Source organism: Plectropomus leopardus, chromosome 19 (assembly GCF_008729295.1).
Source record: "Plectropomus leopardus isolate mb chromosome 19, YSFRI_Pleo_2.0, whole genome shotgun sequence".
Classification (NCBI taxonomy): domain Eukaryota; kingdom Metazoa; phylum Chordata; class Actinopteri; order Perciformes; family Serranidae; genus Plectropomus; species Plectropomus leopardus.
Window position 1 is genome coordinate 15654324 of NC_056481.1, and position 20106 is coordinate 15674429.

Below are 20106 nucleotides of genomic sequence, written 5' to 3' on the forward strand. Positions count from 1 at the left end.
GAGTGACACAGAATGACAAAAAAGAACACACACACACACACACACACACACACACACACAAACACACACATACACACACACAGGATTTGCGGTATGCAAAATGAGCTGGTTACAGATAGAGATGCAACAACTTTGACGTTTGAAGTTGCACAAAGAGCAGTAACCTGTCAATGACTTGGTCCCACATCTGACTCAGATTTAAGAGAATTTATCTACAGTACGGTGTCAGCTGATTAAACTGGTTTTTGCCGCTTTCATCTTAGTTTCTGAGTAATTCAAAGACATCTATTGCAAACTTATAACATAAACCACAGGCATCATTCAAAAAACGTAACATAAAAATAACAGTCCTTATGGGCGTTTGCTGGGCAAGCAGGGTGGATGAGTTCTGTTGTCATCTCGGAAACAAACATGTCAAAGAGGGACGTCATTCCCAAATAAACAAAATCACTTAACACAAGCACCTTGACACTGAAACCCATCACTGATAACAACTGTTCTTGTCTTTCAGTGCAATTCCAAAAAAAACTTTAAAGGTAAAGAACTCAACCAGAGAGTGATGAATAGCTATTGTTGACATGCTGATGAAATGCTTACATAACAAGAAACAATACAACACAGGTACACATATGTTCACATTATGGCTGCAATCTTTACACAACATCCATCATTTTTACGTCTATTCTTATAATGGAATAGGCATTGTGACAGTAAGGAGAAAGGCCTTTTGAAATGCGGTTATATAAGGTTTCAAAACAACAGAGCATGGGTTTGCTTGGTTAATGTTTTCTACCCTTGCTCTCAGTAAAATTTTGATTAAGTGTCAGCTTACTAACTGGTCATGTCAGGATGTAAGATTAACTTTCTTTATCATTTGGTACAAAAAAAAGATTAAAGGTCTCCAGATTGAGTCTCCAATAACAGAAGAAAAATGCAAAATACAATAAGAAGAGGTTGTGTTCTGTCTGCTGAATTGGCACAATATGCATATTTTCTAATTGATACTAAATTCAAAAGATGGACAAATTAAAGAAATCACAGAATCAAAAGATGTTAAATATTGGCACAAGGTGAATTATACTTCATAGTTACTAAATAATGACAACTTAAGCACTTTGTTGTCACAGATGCTCTCCAGTGCATTAAATGGGCAGCAGGCCAGAGTTAGACATTAAGAAAAAAAAGCCACCCGTCCAATTTTTAATACTTTCCCACTTCCTGAACTGTGGTCAATCATAGCAGAGAGGATCCAAAGAGCTGTAACTACAGTTAGTTAGTCACTGTTTTAATTAGTGTAGGGTTATTGTTGATACTTAAAGCATAATTTGATTTCACATTTTTGTTGTCTTAAATAGAGTATTGACACACGTACCTTAGAAACCTGTCTGGGTGCTGGTCAAGTCGATAATTTACGGAACTGTGGTGATTCACGTTTACACTACTGTTGATCTTGATTCACCTGAGAAAGTGATAACAGAGACAGAGAAAGTGAGAAAAGATTGTGAGTTTAGCAGTAACTTAAGAATTTTAATGTCGCAAAAATCTTGAATCTCTTACAACTGATACTTAAATTAAAATAACATAAAAAACATCAACTGAAGGACGTCCAGGATGTATCCTGCTGTTTCATATCCCGTGCTGGAAAACCAGCTTTAAAGGAGAACTACACCTTTTTTCACAATTTATACTTATTACTCCTGAGGTCTAAGACAGTCCAAAAAGTTGCTCATTAGTTGATATGAGCAATCTCCCCATATCCCAAAACTAGAGTGTCAAAACTGTATAATGTCTGGAATTGCTCCATAGACAATAAATTGGGAAAGATGTTCATAAGTTGTTCCCACCCCTTTTCTATCATGGAATAAACTGTCAACCCCAGACTATTTGACATATTTTATGGATATTTTATATTTCATTCAACACGTAACAATAACAGCCCAAAGCAACTAATAAACTGTATAATTATTTTTTTAGATGTTCAGACTTTAAGTCTGAAGAGGAGCATGTAGTAGCTTGAAACAACACTTGTGTGAGTAGCTCAATAAAAAGCTGCAAGGGAAGCTGAAGTGTGGGGACCTTCCTCTGTTATTTGCCTGCATTATTATGTTTCCAGCACCCTCTTCAATGTCTTATAGATGTGTGCATTTTCAACCTTTAATACACTGTCTTTGGTCATCATTTTTATTTATCAAAGTGATGTGATGGTATAAACAACTGAGTCACCAGTTCTTAATCGGGATATTGTCTCCCTTACTGGAAAGGAAACTGTAAAGTTTACAAGAAAGAGTAAATAATTAGGTGAGGGGTTGGGATTATGAGTGACGATAAGAAAAGAAGCTAAAAATTGACAAGAATGTCACTTTGGCTTTGCTGTGACGCAGTCTGTTCACACTGAAAGTCAACTGGTATGAGGAACACTGACAAAAGCTGCTGACACATTTCTCTCTTCACCTCCACTAAAGTCTTAAAGGGCGTATTGTGACAGCGTATTCAGCCATTAATTCATTGCAAATATCAGAAAAACACTAGACATGAGCACTTTATTTGAACTTTTATAAAATACTTTCTTACACAAAGTACTTTTTATTTATATTATCCATATCATTAGTCAAATGTAATTACATAGTATTATAGTAGTTATTAAAACATAAGCTGTTCTGTGAATTCTCATGTATATGTGTATTTGCTTGCTTAATGTCTATAGAACTTACATCAGCTTGGGCCTCTCAAACATATGTTTTAGCACTCCAAGCTGACAGTTCCAGGTGTGTGAACAAACACTGTTATAGTTGCATGTTTGTAGGATACAGACTTTTATTCTTTTTTTTTTTATCAGGTTTTTAATGTGCTTTTGTGTGGAACTTATTTGATGTAATGTCTTGTCTTTTATTTGGACCACGAGTCTGTGATAAAGCTAATTGATGGATAAAATTTTAGTTAATTAAAGCTCCTTTACATATCTGCAGTGTTTTTTTTTTTCATTAAAAAAATCTCCTGATATAAAATCATTTTCAATTTATTTATAGGTGTTGACTTTCAAAATTGTTTTATTTACATTTAAGAAATTATCCCCCTGTCAGCTACTGTTTAATCCTGAATTGTGAAGCACTTTGTAGAGTCATCTTCAACAAAAGCGCAATGGATGAATCATTGATCATTCTTTTGACCTTTAATAATAACAATGACTGAGATTTAACCACAATGACGATTTACAGAAAAGTGTTGAATTAACAGTTGCTAATTTCAGTGGCCTCCCCAGTAGATTTCCAAAGTAATGATAAGAGGGGTGAGTCACTAAAAAACTTCAACACGGGATAGAAGTGTCAAATTATGTTTAAAGAACTAGGTGGACGTTGTTTTTTAATTTGTCTGAAGGGAGCGACATACAATTTTAAAGGCTTTTTTAAATTTTTATTTTAAAGTACCCTCTGAACTCCAAAACCCTGTGGTTCAGAGGTGGTGGGTTTTAAAGACATGTTTTTTTCTGAAAATTGTCACAATATCAGCATTTATCATAGCCAAAAACTGTTATAACAGAAATTATTATTTTTCCACGAATAAAGCATGTGCTGCAAACACCTCAGTAAGGAAATGTAACATGTAACAATTTGCACTAAACCAGTCATGTAAAAACAATAAATTATGTGCTCCTGCATACATGACATATATGGTTATTGACAAATATGGTTATAAATGGTGCAAGGAGTGTCATGCACTTTCCTCCAGTCACTCAGGGAGGCTCAAGGGAAAATATAACATAAATATAATATAAAGTCATGCCCCCCCCCCCCCCCCCCTAATTTCAGACATCCATTATGCCGTTTTAGTAGTATGTGAAAACTATGCCAAATAATTGCATACTACTTTAGTTTTCTGAGTTGTCTTATTTTACAGTTAATACACAGTTTTAAAACATACAGCAACTGTTGCATAGTGGCAGGCCCCACATTCACAGTGTTTGAGTTGGATTTTGATCTCTCATACTCAACTGTGGTAAACTTCAACCTCATTTGACCAGCGCCCAGATTTCCCTACTCATGATACAACCAGGCAGCACTGGTCAAATATAAACCAAGATTCTGTTTCTGTATTGTCTGTTTTGTATTTACATATCTTAATGCACCTTTGGCTGTAACAGGAGTTTGAGAACCTGCACCACAGGTCGACTTTTTCCTTTGTTTTGAATAACAGAGACGGAAAAAAACTATTATTAAAAACTATACTATTATTAATACTGATATTAAACCAACTTTCCTGCATTGTTTTAATAATTTCAACAGTATAGCACCTTGTTAGCTAAAGTTAAGAACAAAAAAAGCTATGAATACATTTGGTTTATTGTATGATTATAATATGATATAACCTGGCATTATGAGATGTTAATGTAATTATTTTTCTGTTTGCTCAGTTTTTGTCTTTTCATTTTATTCAATTTTTTCCCTCTGTCTATGTATGTGAATGCATTTTTGTAATGATTTTCTATTCAACTTTTTTTCTTCATTTTTGTTTCTTGTTTTAGTGTGGCACAGTGTATTCTGGTTGTTTAATGTTTTCTACTACTTGAGCTTAATCAAAGGCTGCAGCCCCTTTTCTCTGTTTTCTCTGGTGATATAGTACCAGCTTCAAAAGTATTTGTGTCCTTCTTCTGCACATAACCTAGTGTTATGAAAATACCATCTTTCCAGCACTGAAATATTTCTTTCAACTATTATTATTATTATAAACGATATAATTTAAAAAGTCTATCTATTACTTTTTTGTTTTGTTCTGTTGCCAACCATTTTCCCACAAGGCAATTGTTCATTAGACTGGGACTAGGATACTGTTTTTACAAAGTCATATATTTTAATTATGACAATAACTGATGAAAATGACAAGGAATCATAAGCGCATGCATTAATGAATTATTGGTTTTAAATATTGTCTTTAATTTTTTTTAATGAATGTAGTTTTTAGTTAAAGGTATTAATCCAGAATTACATTAATTTCTTTATTTCTCAATACCACTAAAACCACACGTTTTCTGGAGTGAGCAGGTGTGGCTTTGGTCTACTTGTCTACCCACCTGTGGCAGTTGGTGGGTGGCACAGGTTGTGCAATTGTCTAAAGATTTGACAATAAATTTGAATTTCACAAGACTTTTTGTGTTACCCATGATACTTTCAGTCTCACATGCAAGGCAAATAATGTAGTTTCTGTGTGTTCTTGAAATATCACACAAAGCTTCACTTGCAGCCACACTGGCCATGATAATCCTGCATGTGGCTCCATCTTTTGGTTAGACTGAGTAATTGCAGGTCTATGCATTTCTTTTCCCGACTAGTAATTTACAGTGGACTAATGCAAATCAACTTTTGGGACTTTTGTTGTATTCACAAGTCAGGCTTAAATCACACGAGACAAGAGGTAGTATTCAAAAGTGTGTAATCAGTATCACAAATACACATTGATATACAAAATATGACTGCTGCTTCAGGAGGTTTCTGTACTAAAAATCATCTTATATATCCTCTGAGATTCATCTCCAGTCCTGTTTCTCTGAAAAGTCTTAACAGGCTTAAACATCGCCAAAATACTGTGGGAGAGAATTTGCTTTTCAGATCCAGTGTGGCTTCAGCTCAGCACAAAAAAAGGTGTTGAATTTCGCATGTGGAACTTTCTATCTTGCCTTTTCCTTCATTCCTTCAATTGCTCTCCTTCTTTTTAGGTTGGTGTAGAGCAACGCAAAGTTAACGATATATGTTGACACGCAGACCATGCAGAAATCCCCCAGAACAAAGGCCAGAATGCATGCAAGATAGATTGAGCCGGCCACAGACACCCAGGAGGAGAAGACCAAAAACATGGCTGCTTTTTTGGAGAGCGACAGTCCTGCAATAAAGACAAATAAAGAGATCAGCCCGTACAATAAATAAATAAATCTTCACTTCAGTTAATTTGACTGTGCAGTAGTGAATTTAGCTGAAATGTACGCTGCCATGGTTCGCTAACATGCTGGAATGCAAACTCTTCTGCCTCAAAACACTCAGCACTGCACTATAATTTGCTGAAGACAATGGCAGACTGACCAAGGCCCATCTGCAGAGTGTAAAATATGATGCCAAGCACACTGTTGGGCTGGTTCAGAGGGCTATCTTTGGCAACAAAGAACTGGACCAAACCAAAACCACGTCCCCATCTGCCAAAAAAAGGAAAAGAAACACAGTCAGAACACATTATTGAAAAGAAAACCTACATAATGGTATATAATTCATGTAAAAATGGGTCTGCAGATTTTCTGATGAGAGCAGGACATGTCAAAAGACAAATATTTACAATCACAAAATGTAAAACAGAAGTGGATTTTAAGCACTTTTATACAAGGGCATAGATCGGGGGGAGGCGTGAAACACTTAATCTCCTCATTTCTGGTGACATTTAATGTGTCCATTTATGCATCAGTGCATCAGTTTAAATGTCATGAATTTTGTCAAAATAAAAGTCTTCTGCTATGTTTCATGTTTCATGTTGCAATTAAGGGGTCGGACCTGCTATTCAGTTTAATTTAATTTTGTTTTAACACAAATGTGAGAATTTGCTTACTGTTTAAAATGAGGGGTTTTTGGGGAACTCGGCCAGAAAATTTCTAGCACCCAGCACTTTATAACCTGCTTTCTGGTGACATTTTAAACACAAATGGGTGCATTTTCTGCATCAGTTTATGGCGTTAATGTCTTTAATTTAGTCAAAAGCTACTTTATGGTTTTGTTGGGTTTGACAAACACACATGCTCTAGCTAAATATTGAGGGGAATGTGTCCCCCTTTGCCCCCCTGAAATGTACGCCTCTGCTTCCAGAGGCTTTTAACACGTGGCAATGAATGGACCTGCAAGTAAATATTCAGACTTTACATGCAAATACAAGAACCCGAATGACTCAGTAGTCACTAAAAAAATGCCTAAAAGTCGAAAAAGTCTAATGTTTCTGTACAACAAGGCAGGGGGGAGCTGAGACAGTCACACAAAGAATTAAAAACATACCTGGAGGTGAAGACTTTGGAGCAGCTCACAGACTCCCCCAGGTCACACATCGCCCTGTAATCTGGGTCGCTCTCTCGGGACAGCTCGACGTGAAGCGCATAAACAGACAAAAACAAACCGAAAACGCACAGAAGTATGCGCACTTTTCGCTCCCACTTCGGCAACGTCATGTTTGTTTCTGGACACGTTTTGCTGACACTCTAAGTGCAATTGAAATGACTAAAATATGAGGAAAAGATGAGGAAAACTCCGCTCCAGTCTTATTTCAACCTTCAGTCAAGGCGACGTGTTGAAAACCAAATACTCGCGTTTGATTGGTTCTGGTGATTTTTGAAACTGCCGTTCATTGGACAGCCGGGCGCAGATGTTGGACCAGATTAAGGGGTGTTTACTGCGTGTTTACTGTGGACTTCAGTCTAGGCAGGGGTGTAGAAACTTTTTTGAGAGGGGGCCAGATTACATAATGTAAAAATACCAGGGGACCATCTGCTTCTTGCGTCATACAGGTTATAAAAATCACATACAAATGACATAAATGCAAATGTTTCATCTTTTAACAAAAAAACTTTCCAACTCTCCTGAAGGCGGCGGCCCTCCCCATCGAAGTGGCCAAAACTGTTACCATACAGGCTATGTCTGGTAAACCTTGGTTTGCTCGGTGGCGGCAGCAGGGTTGGCAGGCAGTATGAAAAATGCGGAGGTGCAGCCTGTAGTTTGAGCACCAGCCCCAAGAACCAGTGAAACACCTCCAAATGACAAGGAGGAGGTAGGAGGGATTTTGAAGCCCTGGTTAGATGGAGGAAAGTTTACCACAATTTGTCTACACATACTACCTATATTATTTTGATACAAAGCTGGTTGTAAATTGGCAAATTATCCCTTTAATCATGTAAGCTATTTTGAAAGACAAGCAGAAGGCCATTTAAAATAGATCTGAGGGCCACAATTAGCCCCCGGACCAGACTCTGGACATCACATGAAATGACTATTGGCGAGTCAGTGTAAACTGAAAGAAATACTAATACTCAGGTTTGCATTCAATTTTTAGTCAGGTAAAAGATCAAAAGTATTATAAACAAAATGTACATAAAGTAACAAAAATAAAAATACTCCTTACACATTATATTATCAGATTATTTTTGACTGTTTTTTTAATATAGTTGGTCGATAGAACTAATTCTTACTACATAATACGTATTACTTATCTGGACCACTAGATAACAGTGGATTATGGGACAATGGGCCCCTGGGCACATTATTATATGCTTAAGTCCCCACCATCTCTGGTACAAAGAAGCAAGACACACAGACTTTTGGTGGGTTTTGTCCCCTTTTTGGTTGTTTTGCATGTCTTTGTAGTCACCATGCATCTTTTGTGGTTTTGTGTCTCAGTGGTAATATTGTGTCCGATAATGTTGTGTCTCCTTGTAGCTGTTTTTGTCGCTTTGAGATAATTTTATGTCTTTTTTTAGTTGTTTTGTGTCTCTCTGTGTTTGTCTTGCCCCTTTTGCAGCTATTTTGTGTAGTATCTCATAAGTGTACTAAATGTGCTTGACTAAATGTGGATACTTCCAATAACTCTCTTTATTTAAAAGATTTTTAAATCTATCTAGTCTAATCTATCTATCTATCTATCTATACACTTTAGTGTTGTTATAGAAATTGGAAATCTATTGAAGTCTATTCTTGTGATTAAGTAGTATTCATTTAAGTAGTACTACTAGTTTACATCTACACAACTTTTATATTACTTTACTCATTATGAGTTAAGTCTGTCATACATACAAAGAGGTTTAAGTGCAGGTAAATTTGTCCTAATATGGCCCCTCTCAAATTACCCAATTCTAGAAAACGGCGTCACCACCACCCAAAAACAGAGACCCTACTGTCTACTGTAAGGTCCCGCCTCCCATCCCGTTCTCTGCTTTGATTGGACGGTCAGTTGGACGTCGCCCCACCTCATTTGCCCGCCACATGGCACTCAAACCCAATACGGAACTATACGAGGAAGCGGCAGACAAAAACAAGAGATAGCCGTGCTACTACGGGATTAAAAAACACAATTACGGATGTTGTGGGCAGCTCACAAGGTGAGAGTCTGTCCCCTCACTTAGGACAACGTCTCCGTGTCGCTCCGTTTGGTTGTATAAACCGATAACGACATGGTATAACGGTGTGAGTTCCTAGAAAGCCTGAGCTTCAGGTAACTAGCCTACGCCCCTGCGTCAAAAGTGGGTAAGGCTACGTCTTTATCATGTAATTAGCTCATTTTAACCATGCTGTGAAACAAACCGTAGAAAAACGCTCAAGTAGATTTGTTCTCTGTCTATCTGTTTCTAAACAAAATCCAGCTGTAATCTAGAAAGTCGTCTTTTGACTGAGAGCTACAGGTTTTAGCCACTTGACACAGACGGGCCTCATGGATGAGAAGTTGCTGGGCAGCTTGCTGTCTGATCGCATACAATCCCTCTGTTTAGTTAATATTGTGACTATAGAAACAGCAAATAATTATTTTAATCTCGACATTGTGTCTGCTTATCTGAACAAAATGACCACTAACTGACCTATTGAGAAAGAGTGGCTCCTAGGGGCCCTGGCAGAGAGGGGAGGTTTTCCTGCGGAGTTTAACTTTCAAAGACATTGAAATATTACCTGTTTGATTCACATCAGAGGCCCTCAGCTCAGGTTTTAAGGTTTAAGATGATCACTTTCCCTCATGTTACCTGATTGTTTCACTGTAGCTGTCCAAACAATGATTCATTTTGCGTGGACACACTTTAAAATTTTAGTGACCAGCTGTTAGCAATGGACCAGTATGTTTTTTTTTTTAAAGCTTTTTACACATTTCCCCACCCTAACAGATAAGACTAATGTCTAGTTTTGCAAGACTTTTGGTATAGAAGCGGTTATTTAATGTTTTGTGGAAAACAATGGCACTTATTTAATACTGCAACTAAAATTATTTTCATTATTATTAATCTGCCTATTTTTTTTTTTTTTAAAAAAATCATTTGTTTGTCATTAGTCAGAAAATATCAAAGCAGAATAATAATAATAATAATGATAATGTTTAGTATAAATAAATACACTTAAATTGCCTTTTTGTTGGACCAACAGGTCAAAACCTGAAGACTATTCAGAATTTATTCAGTTTAATGTCATGTAGAACATAGAAAGCAAATGCGCACATTTGAGAGACTGTTTTTTTTGTATTTTTGATTGAAAAGTGTACAACAATAAAGCTGAAATGATTAGTCAATCAATTGATTAGTTAATCAAAAGAGTTAATCAAAAACTAATTTAAAATCTGATTAATAGTTTAAGTCATTTTTCAAGCAAAAATGTCAAACATTTGCTGGTTCCACCTTCTTAAATGTGAGAGTTTGCTGCTGGTTTTTGTCATTTAGGATACCAAATTAATAAGCTTAAGGCTTTGGATTGGTGGTTGGAAAAAAGTGGCAGTGTTGGGATGTGGGTAATTGTGATGAGCATTTTTTTTTTTTAATTTCTCTGACATTTTATAGACTAACCAATTAATCAGTTAATAGTGAAGATAATCATCAGATTAATCAGTGATGAAAATAATCATTAGCTGCAGCCCTATCGAAAACTTACATAATTATCAAAATAGTTGCAGATTATTTTATTTGTTGATCACCTACAAAATGAATTGGCTAACTGTTTAAGCTCTTCTTTCAAGGTCATTATGTTGTTGGCATGTCACAGGTCAAGGTCATTGTGACCTTTCATCAGTCTTAGTCTTGTGAACAACACAGTTAACTTAAATTTGGCAGAAACGCTCACCTGTAATCAAGAATGAACAGGAATTTGGCGGTCAGAAGTCAACTTCACTGTGATCTCAAAAAACACGTGGCAATAACAAAATTATTAATTCACCAGTTATGACAAAATTCCACACAAATGTCCAAAAGGATGTCCACAAGTTAAAACATCAACTTCACCATGACATAATGTCTTACAAAAACAGCATCCGTGTTTTCACAGACATGGATGTAAAATGTAAAAGTGACTTTACTGGTTCGCGAAGGCATAAAGCGCAAGCATACAGTTTCTAACACAATTAACAGCGTGTAAGACCACAGATACTCACAGTAATCTCACTTTGGTGTTTTCAATCCTTTATAGAAAAATGTCAACTAAGGAGGGAGAAGAAGGAAAAAATGGTCAACCTGTGGCCATGTCGCCTGAAAGAATGGCCACCGACAAAAGCAGAGAAAGCCAGAACCAGCGTGAAGTCGAGGCAACAGGAGGAACCACAGACACCAGCACAACAGCAAAAAACCTGGCTTTGCTTAAAGCACACTCACTGGATGTGAAGTTCGACGTCGGCGAGGAGTATGATGTCATAGAAACCATCGGCACAGGGGCTTATGGCGTCGTCTCTTCTGCCAGGAGAAGGGACAATGGTAGGGCTTTTTTTGATAAAGAAATAATGCATAACTTATTCTGTGTGTACTACAATGCTTAATGTTAAATGTGGAAATGCATCAGTGTCTCTCCATCTCAGTTGAGCACCCTGTCCTGATGTGTTTTTTAAATGGGGTGTATTTACAGGCCAGCAGGTGGCGATAAAGAAGATCTCCAATGCTTTTGAAGTGGTGACAAATGCCAAACGCACTCTGCGAGAGCTCAAGATTCTCAAGCACTTCAAACACGACAACATTATCGCCATCAAAGACATCCTGCAGCCTAACCTGCCTCACTCTGCCTTCAAGTCTGTGTATGTACTTTTTACTTTCATGGTAACTTTGGTAGCAGACAACACATCTGTAGAGCTCTGACTGTATTGACAAAACAAGCATCTGGAAACTTTGGAGTGTCAGAAATCAGTCAACCCATTTATACACATCTATACACTCCATCAAGTTATATAACTCAGCCAGTTTTCACCTTTGTCTTACTGTTTAACACAAATGCCCGTTTATAATTACAAAAATGTTGACCTGAAAAAAACAAAACCTGTGCATTTTGGATATTGAAATTTTGGCCATTTCTAGGGGCAAGTAAAACAAAATCACTAAAATTTAGTTAATACTTAACATAATTTTATTAGAGGCAGTTGTGCTTATATGAAACTATAACAGTGACAGTACGTTTTGGTATCGAAAAATAAAATTTGGCATTGAAAATCACTGGCACTGAAAAAAATCCATTGGAAAATAAAACAAGCATTACATTTTTTTTTCCTTTATGAAAGTCTTTTTCCAGTGTCATTTATTTATTTATCAATGACTTTTAATGATAATTTTTAGTTTATTTGTTTTCATTTTAAACTTTCTGTCATTGTCTTTGGCGGAAGGAATTTAAGGGGAGGATCAAGGACAGAGTGATTTCCATTTCCATTTCAACTGACACTGAAAAAAGTGACAAAGAAAAAAAATAGAAGATTGTCACTAAAAAACACATTAGAGTGAAGAAAAATCTAAATAAGATTATTAATGCCTGAATTATACTTTTTAGTGGATCTTTGTCAGCCAGTGTTTCCTTTTTCAAAACCAGTTTTTTAATGCCAAAACTTACTATCACTGTTCTACCTGCATACACTCACAGTCGTAGATTGTTATTTTTATTAAGATATACTTTACGGCTCACACTTCTCACATCTCACGTTTTCCCTTCCTGTGTTTGCAGGTACGTGGTGCTCGACCTCATGGAAAGCGACTTGCACCAGATTATACACTCTGCCCAGACGCTTACCTCAGAGCACACACGCTACTTTCTGTACCAGCTCCTCCGTGGCCTTAAGTATGTGCATTCTGCCAACGTCATCCATCGTGACCTCAAACCCTCCAACCTGTTGGTGAACGAGAACTGTGAGCTAAAAATTGGTGACTTTGGTATGGCGAGGGGCCTAAGTTCACACCCTGAGGAGTCTCATTCCTTCATGACTGAATATGTGGCGACTCGATGGTACCGTGCTCCTGAACTCCTACTGTCTCTGAATCACTACAGCTTGGCCATTGACCTGTGGTCTGTAGGCTGCATCTTTGCAGAAATGCTGGGGCGTAAGCAGCTCTTTCCTGGGAAGCACTACGTCCACCAGCTCCAGCTCATTTTGTCTGTGTTGGGCACTCCTCCTGAGGGGTTAATTAGTGCTATTAGGGCTGACAGAGTGCGTTCTTATGTTCAGAGTCTTCCATCACGTTCTGCTGTGCCTTTGGCCAAACTGTACCCACAAGCTGAACCGGACGCTTTGGACCTGCTGGTCGCCATGTTGCGCTTTGACCCTCGTGAAAGAATCAGTGTTACACAAGCGCTGGAGCATCCTTACCTCTCCAAATACCACGACCAAGATGATGAGCCAGTTTGCGTGCCAGCTTTTGACTTTGAGTTTGACAAGCTGCCGATGAACAAAGAACAAATTAAAGAGGCGATTCTGATGGAGATCCAGGACTTTCATCGAAACAAGCAGGGCTGTCGTCAAAGGCTTCAGTTCAGGCCCTTGGCGAGGGCCAGCAGCAGAGCTGCAGCACAAAGCAGTACCCAGTGTAATGCTCAGCCCTCGACTGTTAACCTGAGCAAATCGACACTGGTTCCAATGGCACAACACCCACAAGCAGCACAAATACAGCAACAGCAAATGAGAGAAGTGAAATCTCAACAGCAACAAGATCACACACCAGCAGAAAGGAACCACGCCTTTACAGATCAGATGCAAACCTTTAATAAGCCAGCGTCTCTTTTAGAAGTCGCCCCGCCTCATGTGACCCACAATTTGCCTCCACTTTCTAAAAGCGAAAGTGGCCCAGTCGATGTAGACATGCCCAGTGCCAACTCAGACAGCGGCCAGCCAGAGACTATAGATTTAACAACACCGGTGTCGAGTCAGGACGCTTTGTCCGAAACAATGAGAGACAGTGAGGTGCAGGAGCAGCTAAGCGGAAGTCAGGCTCCTCTGACTCAGCCCACCCAGAGCCAGTCCATGACCCCGGCTCCTACCTCTATTCCTGCAACGCCAGCACAGACCATGACACCGCTGCCCACCGCTGTGCCTTCCCTTTGTCTCTCTGTGGCACAGGCCCAGTCACTGTCTCAGTCCCTTTCACAGTCACTGTCCAAGGGTGCCAGGCCTCCTCCAGGTCCGGGGGAGGGAACCAGAAAAGAGGGAGCCATTTCAGAGGATACTAAAGCCGCACTGAAAGCGGCTTTATTGAAATCAGCTCTCAGAAATAAAGCCAGGGGTGGTAAGTGCATCTTTTTCCACATCCAATTGCGCCAATCAGCCACAAAATTAGAAGCACAGACAAGTGAATAACACTGATCATCTCATTACAGTGCTACATTCTGCTGGGAAACCCTTGGGTCTTGGCATTCATGTGGATGCCACGTGACAAACACCACCCACTCCAACACCGTTGCAGACAAACAACACCACCTCCAGGGTTCCTATACATTTTCAAAGATGAAATTTCAAAACTTATCATGACTTTTCAAGGGCCCGTAATAATTTTGTTCCTTGCCCTGCAGTTTTTAAAACATCAGATTCAATCAATTTAAACATTAGTTTAGGTAGCCTGCATACATAGAGGGAGAGGCAAAACGCAAAGACGAAATAAGGAAACGTACGTGGCGGCAAACAGATTAAAGCTTTATTACATTAACAGCTACAGAATGTAAATTTGCCACTTCATTGACTTACGTGGAAGGTTATCCACAGAAGATTACTTACTGACAATTTCATTACTCCCAACAAAATTCCATGGCTTTTCCAAAACTTTCAGTGAATTTGACTTATTCCTCAACTTTTTCAGACCTGGAGAACGTTATTTTGAAATCACATGACTTTTTGTTTTCCATGAACGTGGGAACCCTGCATCTCATGGCAACAGCACTCTCCAAGAGCAGTGTCCCTCCTAGGAGGATAATATTCCATGCCACATCTCAAAACCTGCTCAGGAATGGCCCCAAGAACATAGCAAAGAGTTAATGGTGGCAATTTGGCCTCCAAATTCTAAAGATTATAATCTGATCAAACATCTATGGCACTGCTACAGAGGAATGCCGTTGCCATGAGTAGGTGTGCTGGGTCTGCGGTGTGTTAAGGTGGGTTAGGAGTGTCAAGTGGCATCCACATGAATGCCAGGAACAAACGTTTTCCAGCAGGACATCACAACATAAAGAGATGATCTGTTTTTCACTTCATCTGTCTGTGGGTTTTAAGGTTGTGGGGGATGGGTGTATATTACGGGTATGTCATTCTGAAGACGACTTTAATCAGAATTTTATATCTTCACTGCAGATGGAGTCAACTCTGCGCTGGGCGTTGAGGCTGCTGCAGGAGTAGGTGTATCGTCCTTCCTGTCTTCTGTTCCCGAGTCCCGTCGGCCTGTCACTGCTCAGGAGCGTCAGCGAGAAAGAGAGGAGAAAAGAAGGAAGAGGCAGGAGCGAGCCAGAGAGAGGGAGAGGAAAATAAAGGAAAAGGAGAGAAGAGAGGGGAAGCAGGGGGACTCGCTGGGTGGGGTTCTGCTGAGCGACGACGACAAAAGCCTTTTGCAGCGTTGGACACAGATGATGGTCAGCCGCAATGAGAAATCTCAGACTCCTAATAACGACGCTGCAAAGAATAAGGACTGTAATGTGAACTCGCACCGAGGTGTAGCCATCAGCGACAACACTCAAGGAGCACCGAACAGTAAACCGGGCAAAGAGGCAAGAAAGATTCAGTCACATGACCAGTTAATTTCTCAAGTTAAACCAAACCAGCCGGGCTTGTTTCAGCCTCCAAGCACCCAGCAACCGTCAGTACTTTTCTCCATGAGCCAGAGAAAACCTGCAGCGGATATAGTTGTTGCTGTAAGCGGAGGGATGGATGTAATGACTGTCACTAGTGGCTTTGTTAAGAACACAACTCTCAAACCTCACAGTGAGACCAATGGACAAAGTGGTTTTAACTGTTTGGGGAATTGGAACGGGCCGCAATTAGAGACGAGGCTACCACAACCACAATCAAACAGGAAGCCACAGCCTCCACCGTCGGCCTTTCTTCAGCCCCAGCTCCAACCTCAGAGTCAAACCCAGCCTGACCCTCCACCCCGGTCACAACTGCTGCCACTGGAGACTTTTTTGACTAAAGCTCCAACACTAACCACCAGAGAGACAAACGGGGATATCGGACGCCAAAATAACCTCAACTCCCACCCCAATGCCTCGACTGCAAGTGCCGGGCCGATGGAGAAGCTGTGTCCCTCTGTGGGGGAGAAATCTGGGCCACAGACCACAAACCCGCTCTGTGGGGCTCTAGGGGTCCCCTCACAGCCTCATCCCAGTTTGGGATTCACAGATACTGGACAGCAAGGGCCCTCCGTCGCCCCTGATATCCATACAGTAACACTGCAGCTGTCAAAGTCCCAGGTGTGTCTCAGGTTTATTTCTCCTCCTTGTGAAATAGTCTTTTTGCAGGTGGCATTTTACCTATTAGGGTTGCAATGGTATGAGATTTTCAGAATACGATAAACATCTCAGAAAATGTTGCGGTTTTATGGTATCACAGTTTTACAGAATTGTTATTTTTATCAGTCAAAATGACCCATTAAGGGATGAAAACAGAGGGGTTATTTTTGATTGAACAATGTTTTACCACAATAAGACTTGAAACATTTTTTTAAATATAAGTATGTGTTAAAAAGTCTCCCTTTTTTAAATAAATAGATGAGTAAATGTACAGGGTATGATAATTGTCACTTTCATATCCAGGTTTACCTTGAAAACAGTATATCACAAGAAGCTATTTGACCAAGCACTTGTCTTTCTACAAAAAACGTCCTATGCATACATACAAGGCTTAAATGTCACAATCTCGTGCTTGCCTTGGACTGATATTAAGGATATAAAGTTCACTTGACCCAATGTTTCACCGTTTCTCCTGTCAGGTAGAGGACGTTCTACCTCCAGTGTTCTCGGTCACCCCTAAAGGCAGCGGGGCTGGGTACGGCGTGGGCTTTGACCTGGATGACCTTCTCAACCAGTCTCTCACAGACCTGCAACACTGTGACCGGGACAGGTAAGGTCTAACACAGAGCGAGCTTTGTTCTTAATTCTGCTTCCATGAATAAACCCAGTGTAATAATACTGGACCAGTACATGCATTTTGCCAGAATTTAGCTGTGCTTAAATCAGGTAAATTTGTGATGTTTTCACACCAGATTTTCTGTGATAAATAACCACCTTAGAGTTTTGCATTCGAAAAATTTATAAATAATATACACCTTTTTGTTTTCCACATAAAAAGACCCAAAATGCATAAAACTTAAAAAAAAAACCAAAAACCTGCATAATGTTTTCACAGAATAAGATTATATGAATTTCTCGACTTTGACGAAAATGTCAGCTAGAACCTTATAATTCTATAATTCTGCAACAAAAGGAGTTAACTCAAATAGTAGGTTCGATTTTCCTCCAAGTGCTCAAGCACTGTGCCCATATCTATATTCAGAGAACGGTTTGTTTTTGTAATTGTTTCTTGAGTTGGATGACGCATGCTGACCCACCAAGTGCAAATAGAAGATTTGACAGTAATCCTACAGTACAGTGCAATTCGAGTTAAGTCCAACCTGCTTCATGTTTGCCATTTGATGTTTTAGTAAAAATGTATTCATCAATTTCTTCCTTATTATAAGTTACACTTTAAATTACTTCTGGGAGCAAAGTGTAAAGTGTACTTTATTGGCTGTGACCAAGCACTGCACAATAGCTGGTTAAAATTTAAACTAGACAATCAAATATCATGTTATTGTCTCAATACCTCAATATCAATAGTGCAGCGATACTGTATTGAAGCTCTCACTTAATATTCCCACAATGAGATTAAGTGTAGAACAGCTAGAACAGTTTGGTAAGTTCAGAAATTGACATCACATCACTATAATGCAGTCTTTAAAACCAGGAAAAGACAACACTTACAGTATCATGATGTCCAAAATCTAAGAAAATATCTAGTCTCATATCACAATAATCAATATAATATTGATTGTTGCCCTGTCCTAATTTGAGCGGCCTTCTCATAAAATCCCCTGCCAGACATGTTACAAGATCTGAAAATGCATTCGATATAGATAAGGCTTGATATGATTACTTGTGTCTCCTACTTCCTTGAAAAGACCTTTCTGTGTATTTGCACAAGAGATTTCAAGTTCACTCATTTGTGAGTTACATTCTGGACCATGATTGGCTTAAAATCTAGTCGTGAAAATTCTCTTTCATGTACATGTTTTAAACTCAGATTCAAGATGAGCTCAAATTTAAGAGATGACTGTCAGTAGGTGCATTTACATGGAACCTAATGTTCCATTGAAAATAATCACAGAATAAAAGCCCAATCAGACTGGCCTAAAGTGAAGGAATATTCAATCCAGAGGGCTGGTATAAATAATAATAGGAAAATATAAGCGCCTAATAACCATGTAAATGTTTAATTTAATTGTTTCTCTGGCTGGAATAAATATATTCTTTCTGCATGTGTGCCCTATGTGGGGGTAACATTAGGTGATGTAGAGGGTGTATGTGTGTTGATATGTGGCAACAGCTGTCTTTATGAATCTGTCTGCTCATTATGAATGAGCATCATTCATAAATTAAAAAAAATATTTAGTGCTCTGCTACATTCTAATGTGAGTGCTCTGATTAATTTACATATCTTTGATTTTGAATTTATTTAACATTGTTGCTACAGGCTGAATTATTGAGTCACTGGAAGTAACAATCAGCTATCACTACTAATAACAGTAGCCTGCATATGAAATGTTTAGGGAACAATCAGTAAAATTTATTGTGAGGTGTTAAGTAGACATCTCTAGTTTGTAGCAACTGAAAATAACCTGGGTTTAATCCAATCCAAGTGTAATACATTTAAATTACTTTTACTAAATTGTATTATCAGGTGGAATCACTTTTTCTCCCTCTATACTTTATGTTTTGAATAAATTTAATTTTTTAGTAAATATGGAAAAAAACCTAATTTGCTTAGATTTCCAGCAGATGAAATGCATCACAGCTAGCAGAACCACTGTGCAAGTCAAAAACTGTATATTCTAATTGACTGCTTTGGGGAATGTAAATGCACATCCTATCTGATGACTTTAATTAGCTTCCATGTAAACAGTTCAGTTGGAATTGGAGCATTTTCCGATATGTAATCGCAGCGAGTGTTGGCACTCTCAGTTTCGTATGATCAACAGAGAGCCCCCTTAATGCTTTTGATATATTGTCTCTCTCCTCCGTCAGCTACGACTCGGCCCCCCTCTCGGCCTCCCTGTTATCTGATTGGAGCGAGGTTCACCGCATGACTCCAGCTGATCTTGAATCGCTGCAGCAGGAGTTGCAACTCGGCTCTCCCATGATCCTCTCTGATACCATTCCCCCTGATGCCTGACTTTCCCTTCCTGGAATTCAACAGTCGGATTTTGTGTAAATGTTAGATTTTTTTTAGCATGAAAACCTTGAGTGAAGACTTACCAAATTAATTTAAAAGCTAGCTTTTTTTTTTAATGGGCACTATCAAGCAGTCTTTTTTACCATAATGACATGCTGCGCTTTCTTTACAATAAAGAAATCTGTGTCATCACCTGTTTCTGTGATTAAGCTGGTTGTCACTATACAATTACCTTAACAGATTTAAAAGACATTTTAAACAACAATAATTTGCATTTCAGAAATATGTACTGAGAATGGGGTAATATGTGTTCCATAAAAATGGATGTTACTTGTCTAAAAGCTCTAAAATTAACAGTTTTACAGTACAGCTTTGATCCATAAAAAATATACTTGTAAAACATTTCCAAACTCAGCTATGAGATGTTGAAGAGACCTGATTTTAAGAATCAAATTAACAATTTATTTCAAATACAGAACACATAATTTATTTAGCTCATTATTCTGATTTAAAAAACAAATCTATCAAAACTGCTTTTACTGAAAGATAATAATTCAGAGTTATAGTTCTAAAAAAAAGGTTGATTATATTACATTTCATGTTTGATGCGGCTTCATGTGCATGTTAGGTACGGTCGTGTAGTTTTACTATGCAGGATAACTTATATATATATATATCAGACATATATTTAGTCTCCTT

At 38.6% G+C, this 20106-nt stretch overlaps 2 protein-coding genes across 3 annotated transcripts; one reads left to right on the forward strand and one right to left on the reverse strand.

Moving 5' to 3' along the window:
- Nucleotides 1-5407: 5407 nt before the first annotated feature.
- On the reverse strand, nucleotides 5408-7304 carry vkorc1 (vitamin K epoxide reductase complex, subunit 1). Its single transcript, XM_042507283.1, has 3 exons — nucleotides 7020-7304; nucleotides 6069-6178; nucleotides 5408-5871 (listed from the first exon to the last, which is right to left on the reverse strand). The coding sequence occupies exons 1-3, from the start codon at nucleotides 7187-7189 to the stop codon at nucleotides 5660-5662; spliced, it is 492 nt and encodes a 163-aa protein (XP_042363217.1). The 5' UTR covers nucleotides 7190-7304; the 3' UTR covers nucleotides 5408-5659.
- Nucleotides 7305-9020: 1716 nt separating this feature from the next.
- Nucleotides 9021-19426, forward strand: mapk7 (mitogen-activated protein kinase 7). Of its 2 annotated transcripts, none has more exons than XM_042507279.1 (7): nucleotides 9021-9109; nucleotides 11166-11446; nucleotides 11595-11760; nucleotides 12672-14224; nucleotides 15280-16391; nucleotides 16910-17040; nucleotides 19260-19426. In XM_042507279.1, the coding sequence occupies exons 2-7, from the start codon at nucleotides 11170-11172 to the stop codon at nucleotides 19405-19407; spliced, it is 3387 nt and encodes a 1128-aa protein (XP_042363213.1). In that variant the 5' UTR covers nucleotides 9021-9109; nucleotides 11166-11169; the 3' UTR covers nucleotides 19408-19426. The 2 variants fall into 2 exon arrangements, with proteins under 2 accessions (XP_042363213.1, XP_042363214.1); XM_042507280.1 differs by lacking the exon at nucleotides 9021-9109 and adding an exon at nucleotides 9126-9254.
- Nucleotides 19427-20106: the final 680 nt, after the last annotated feature.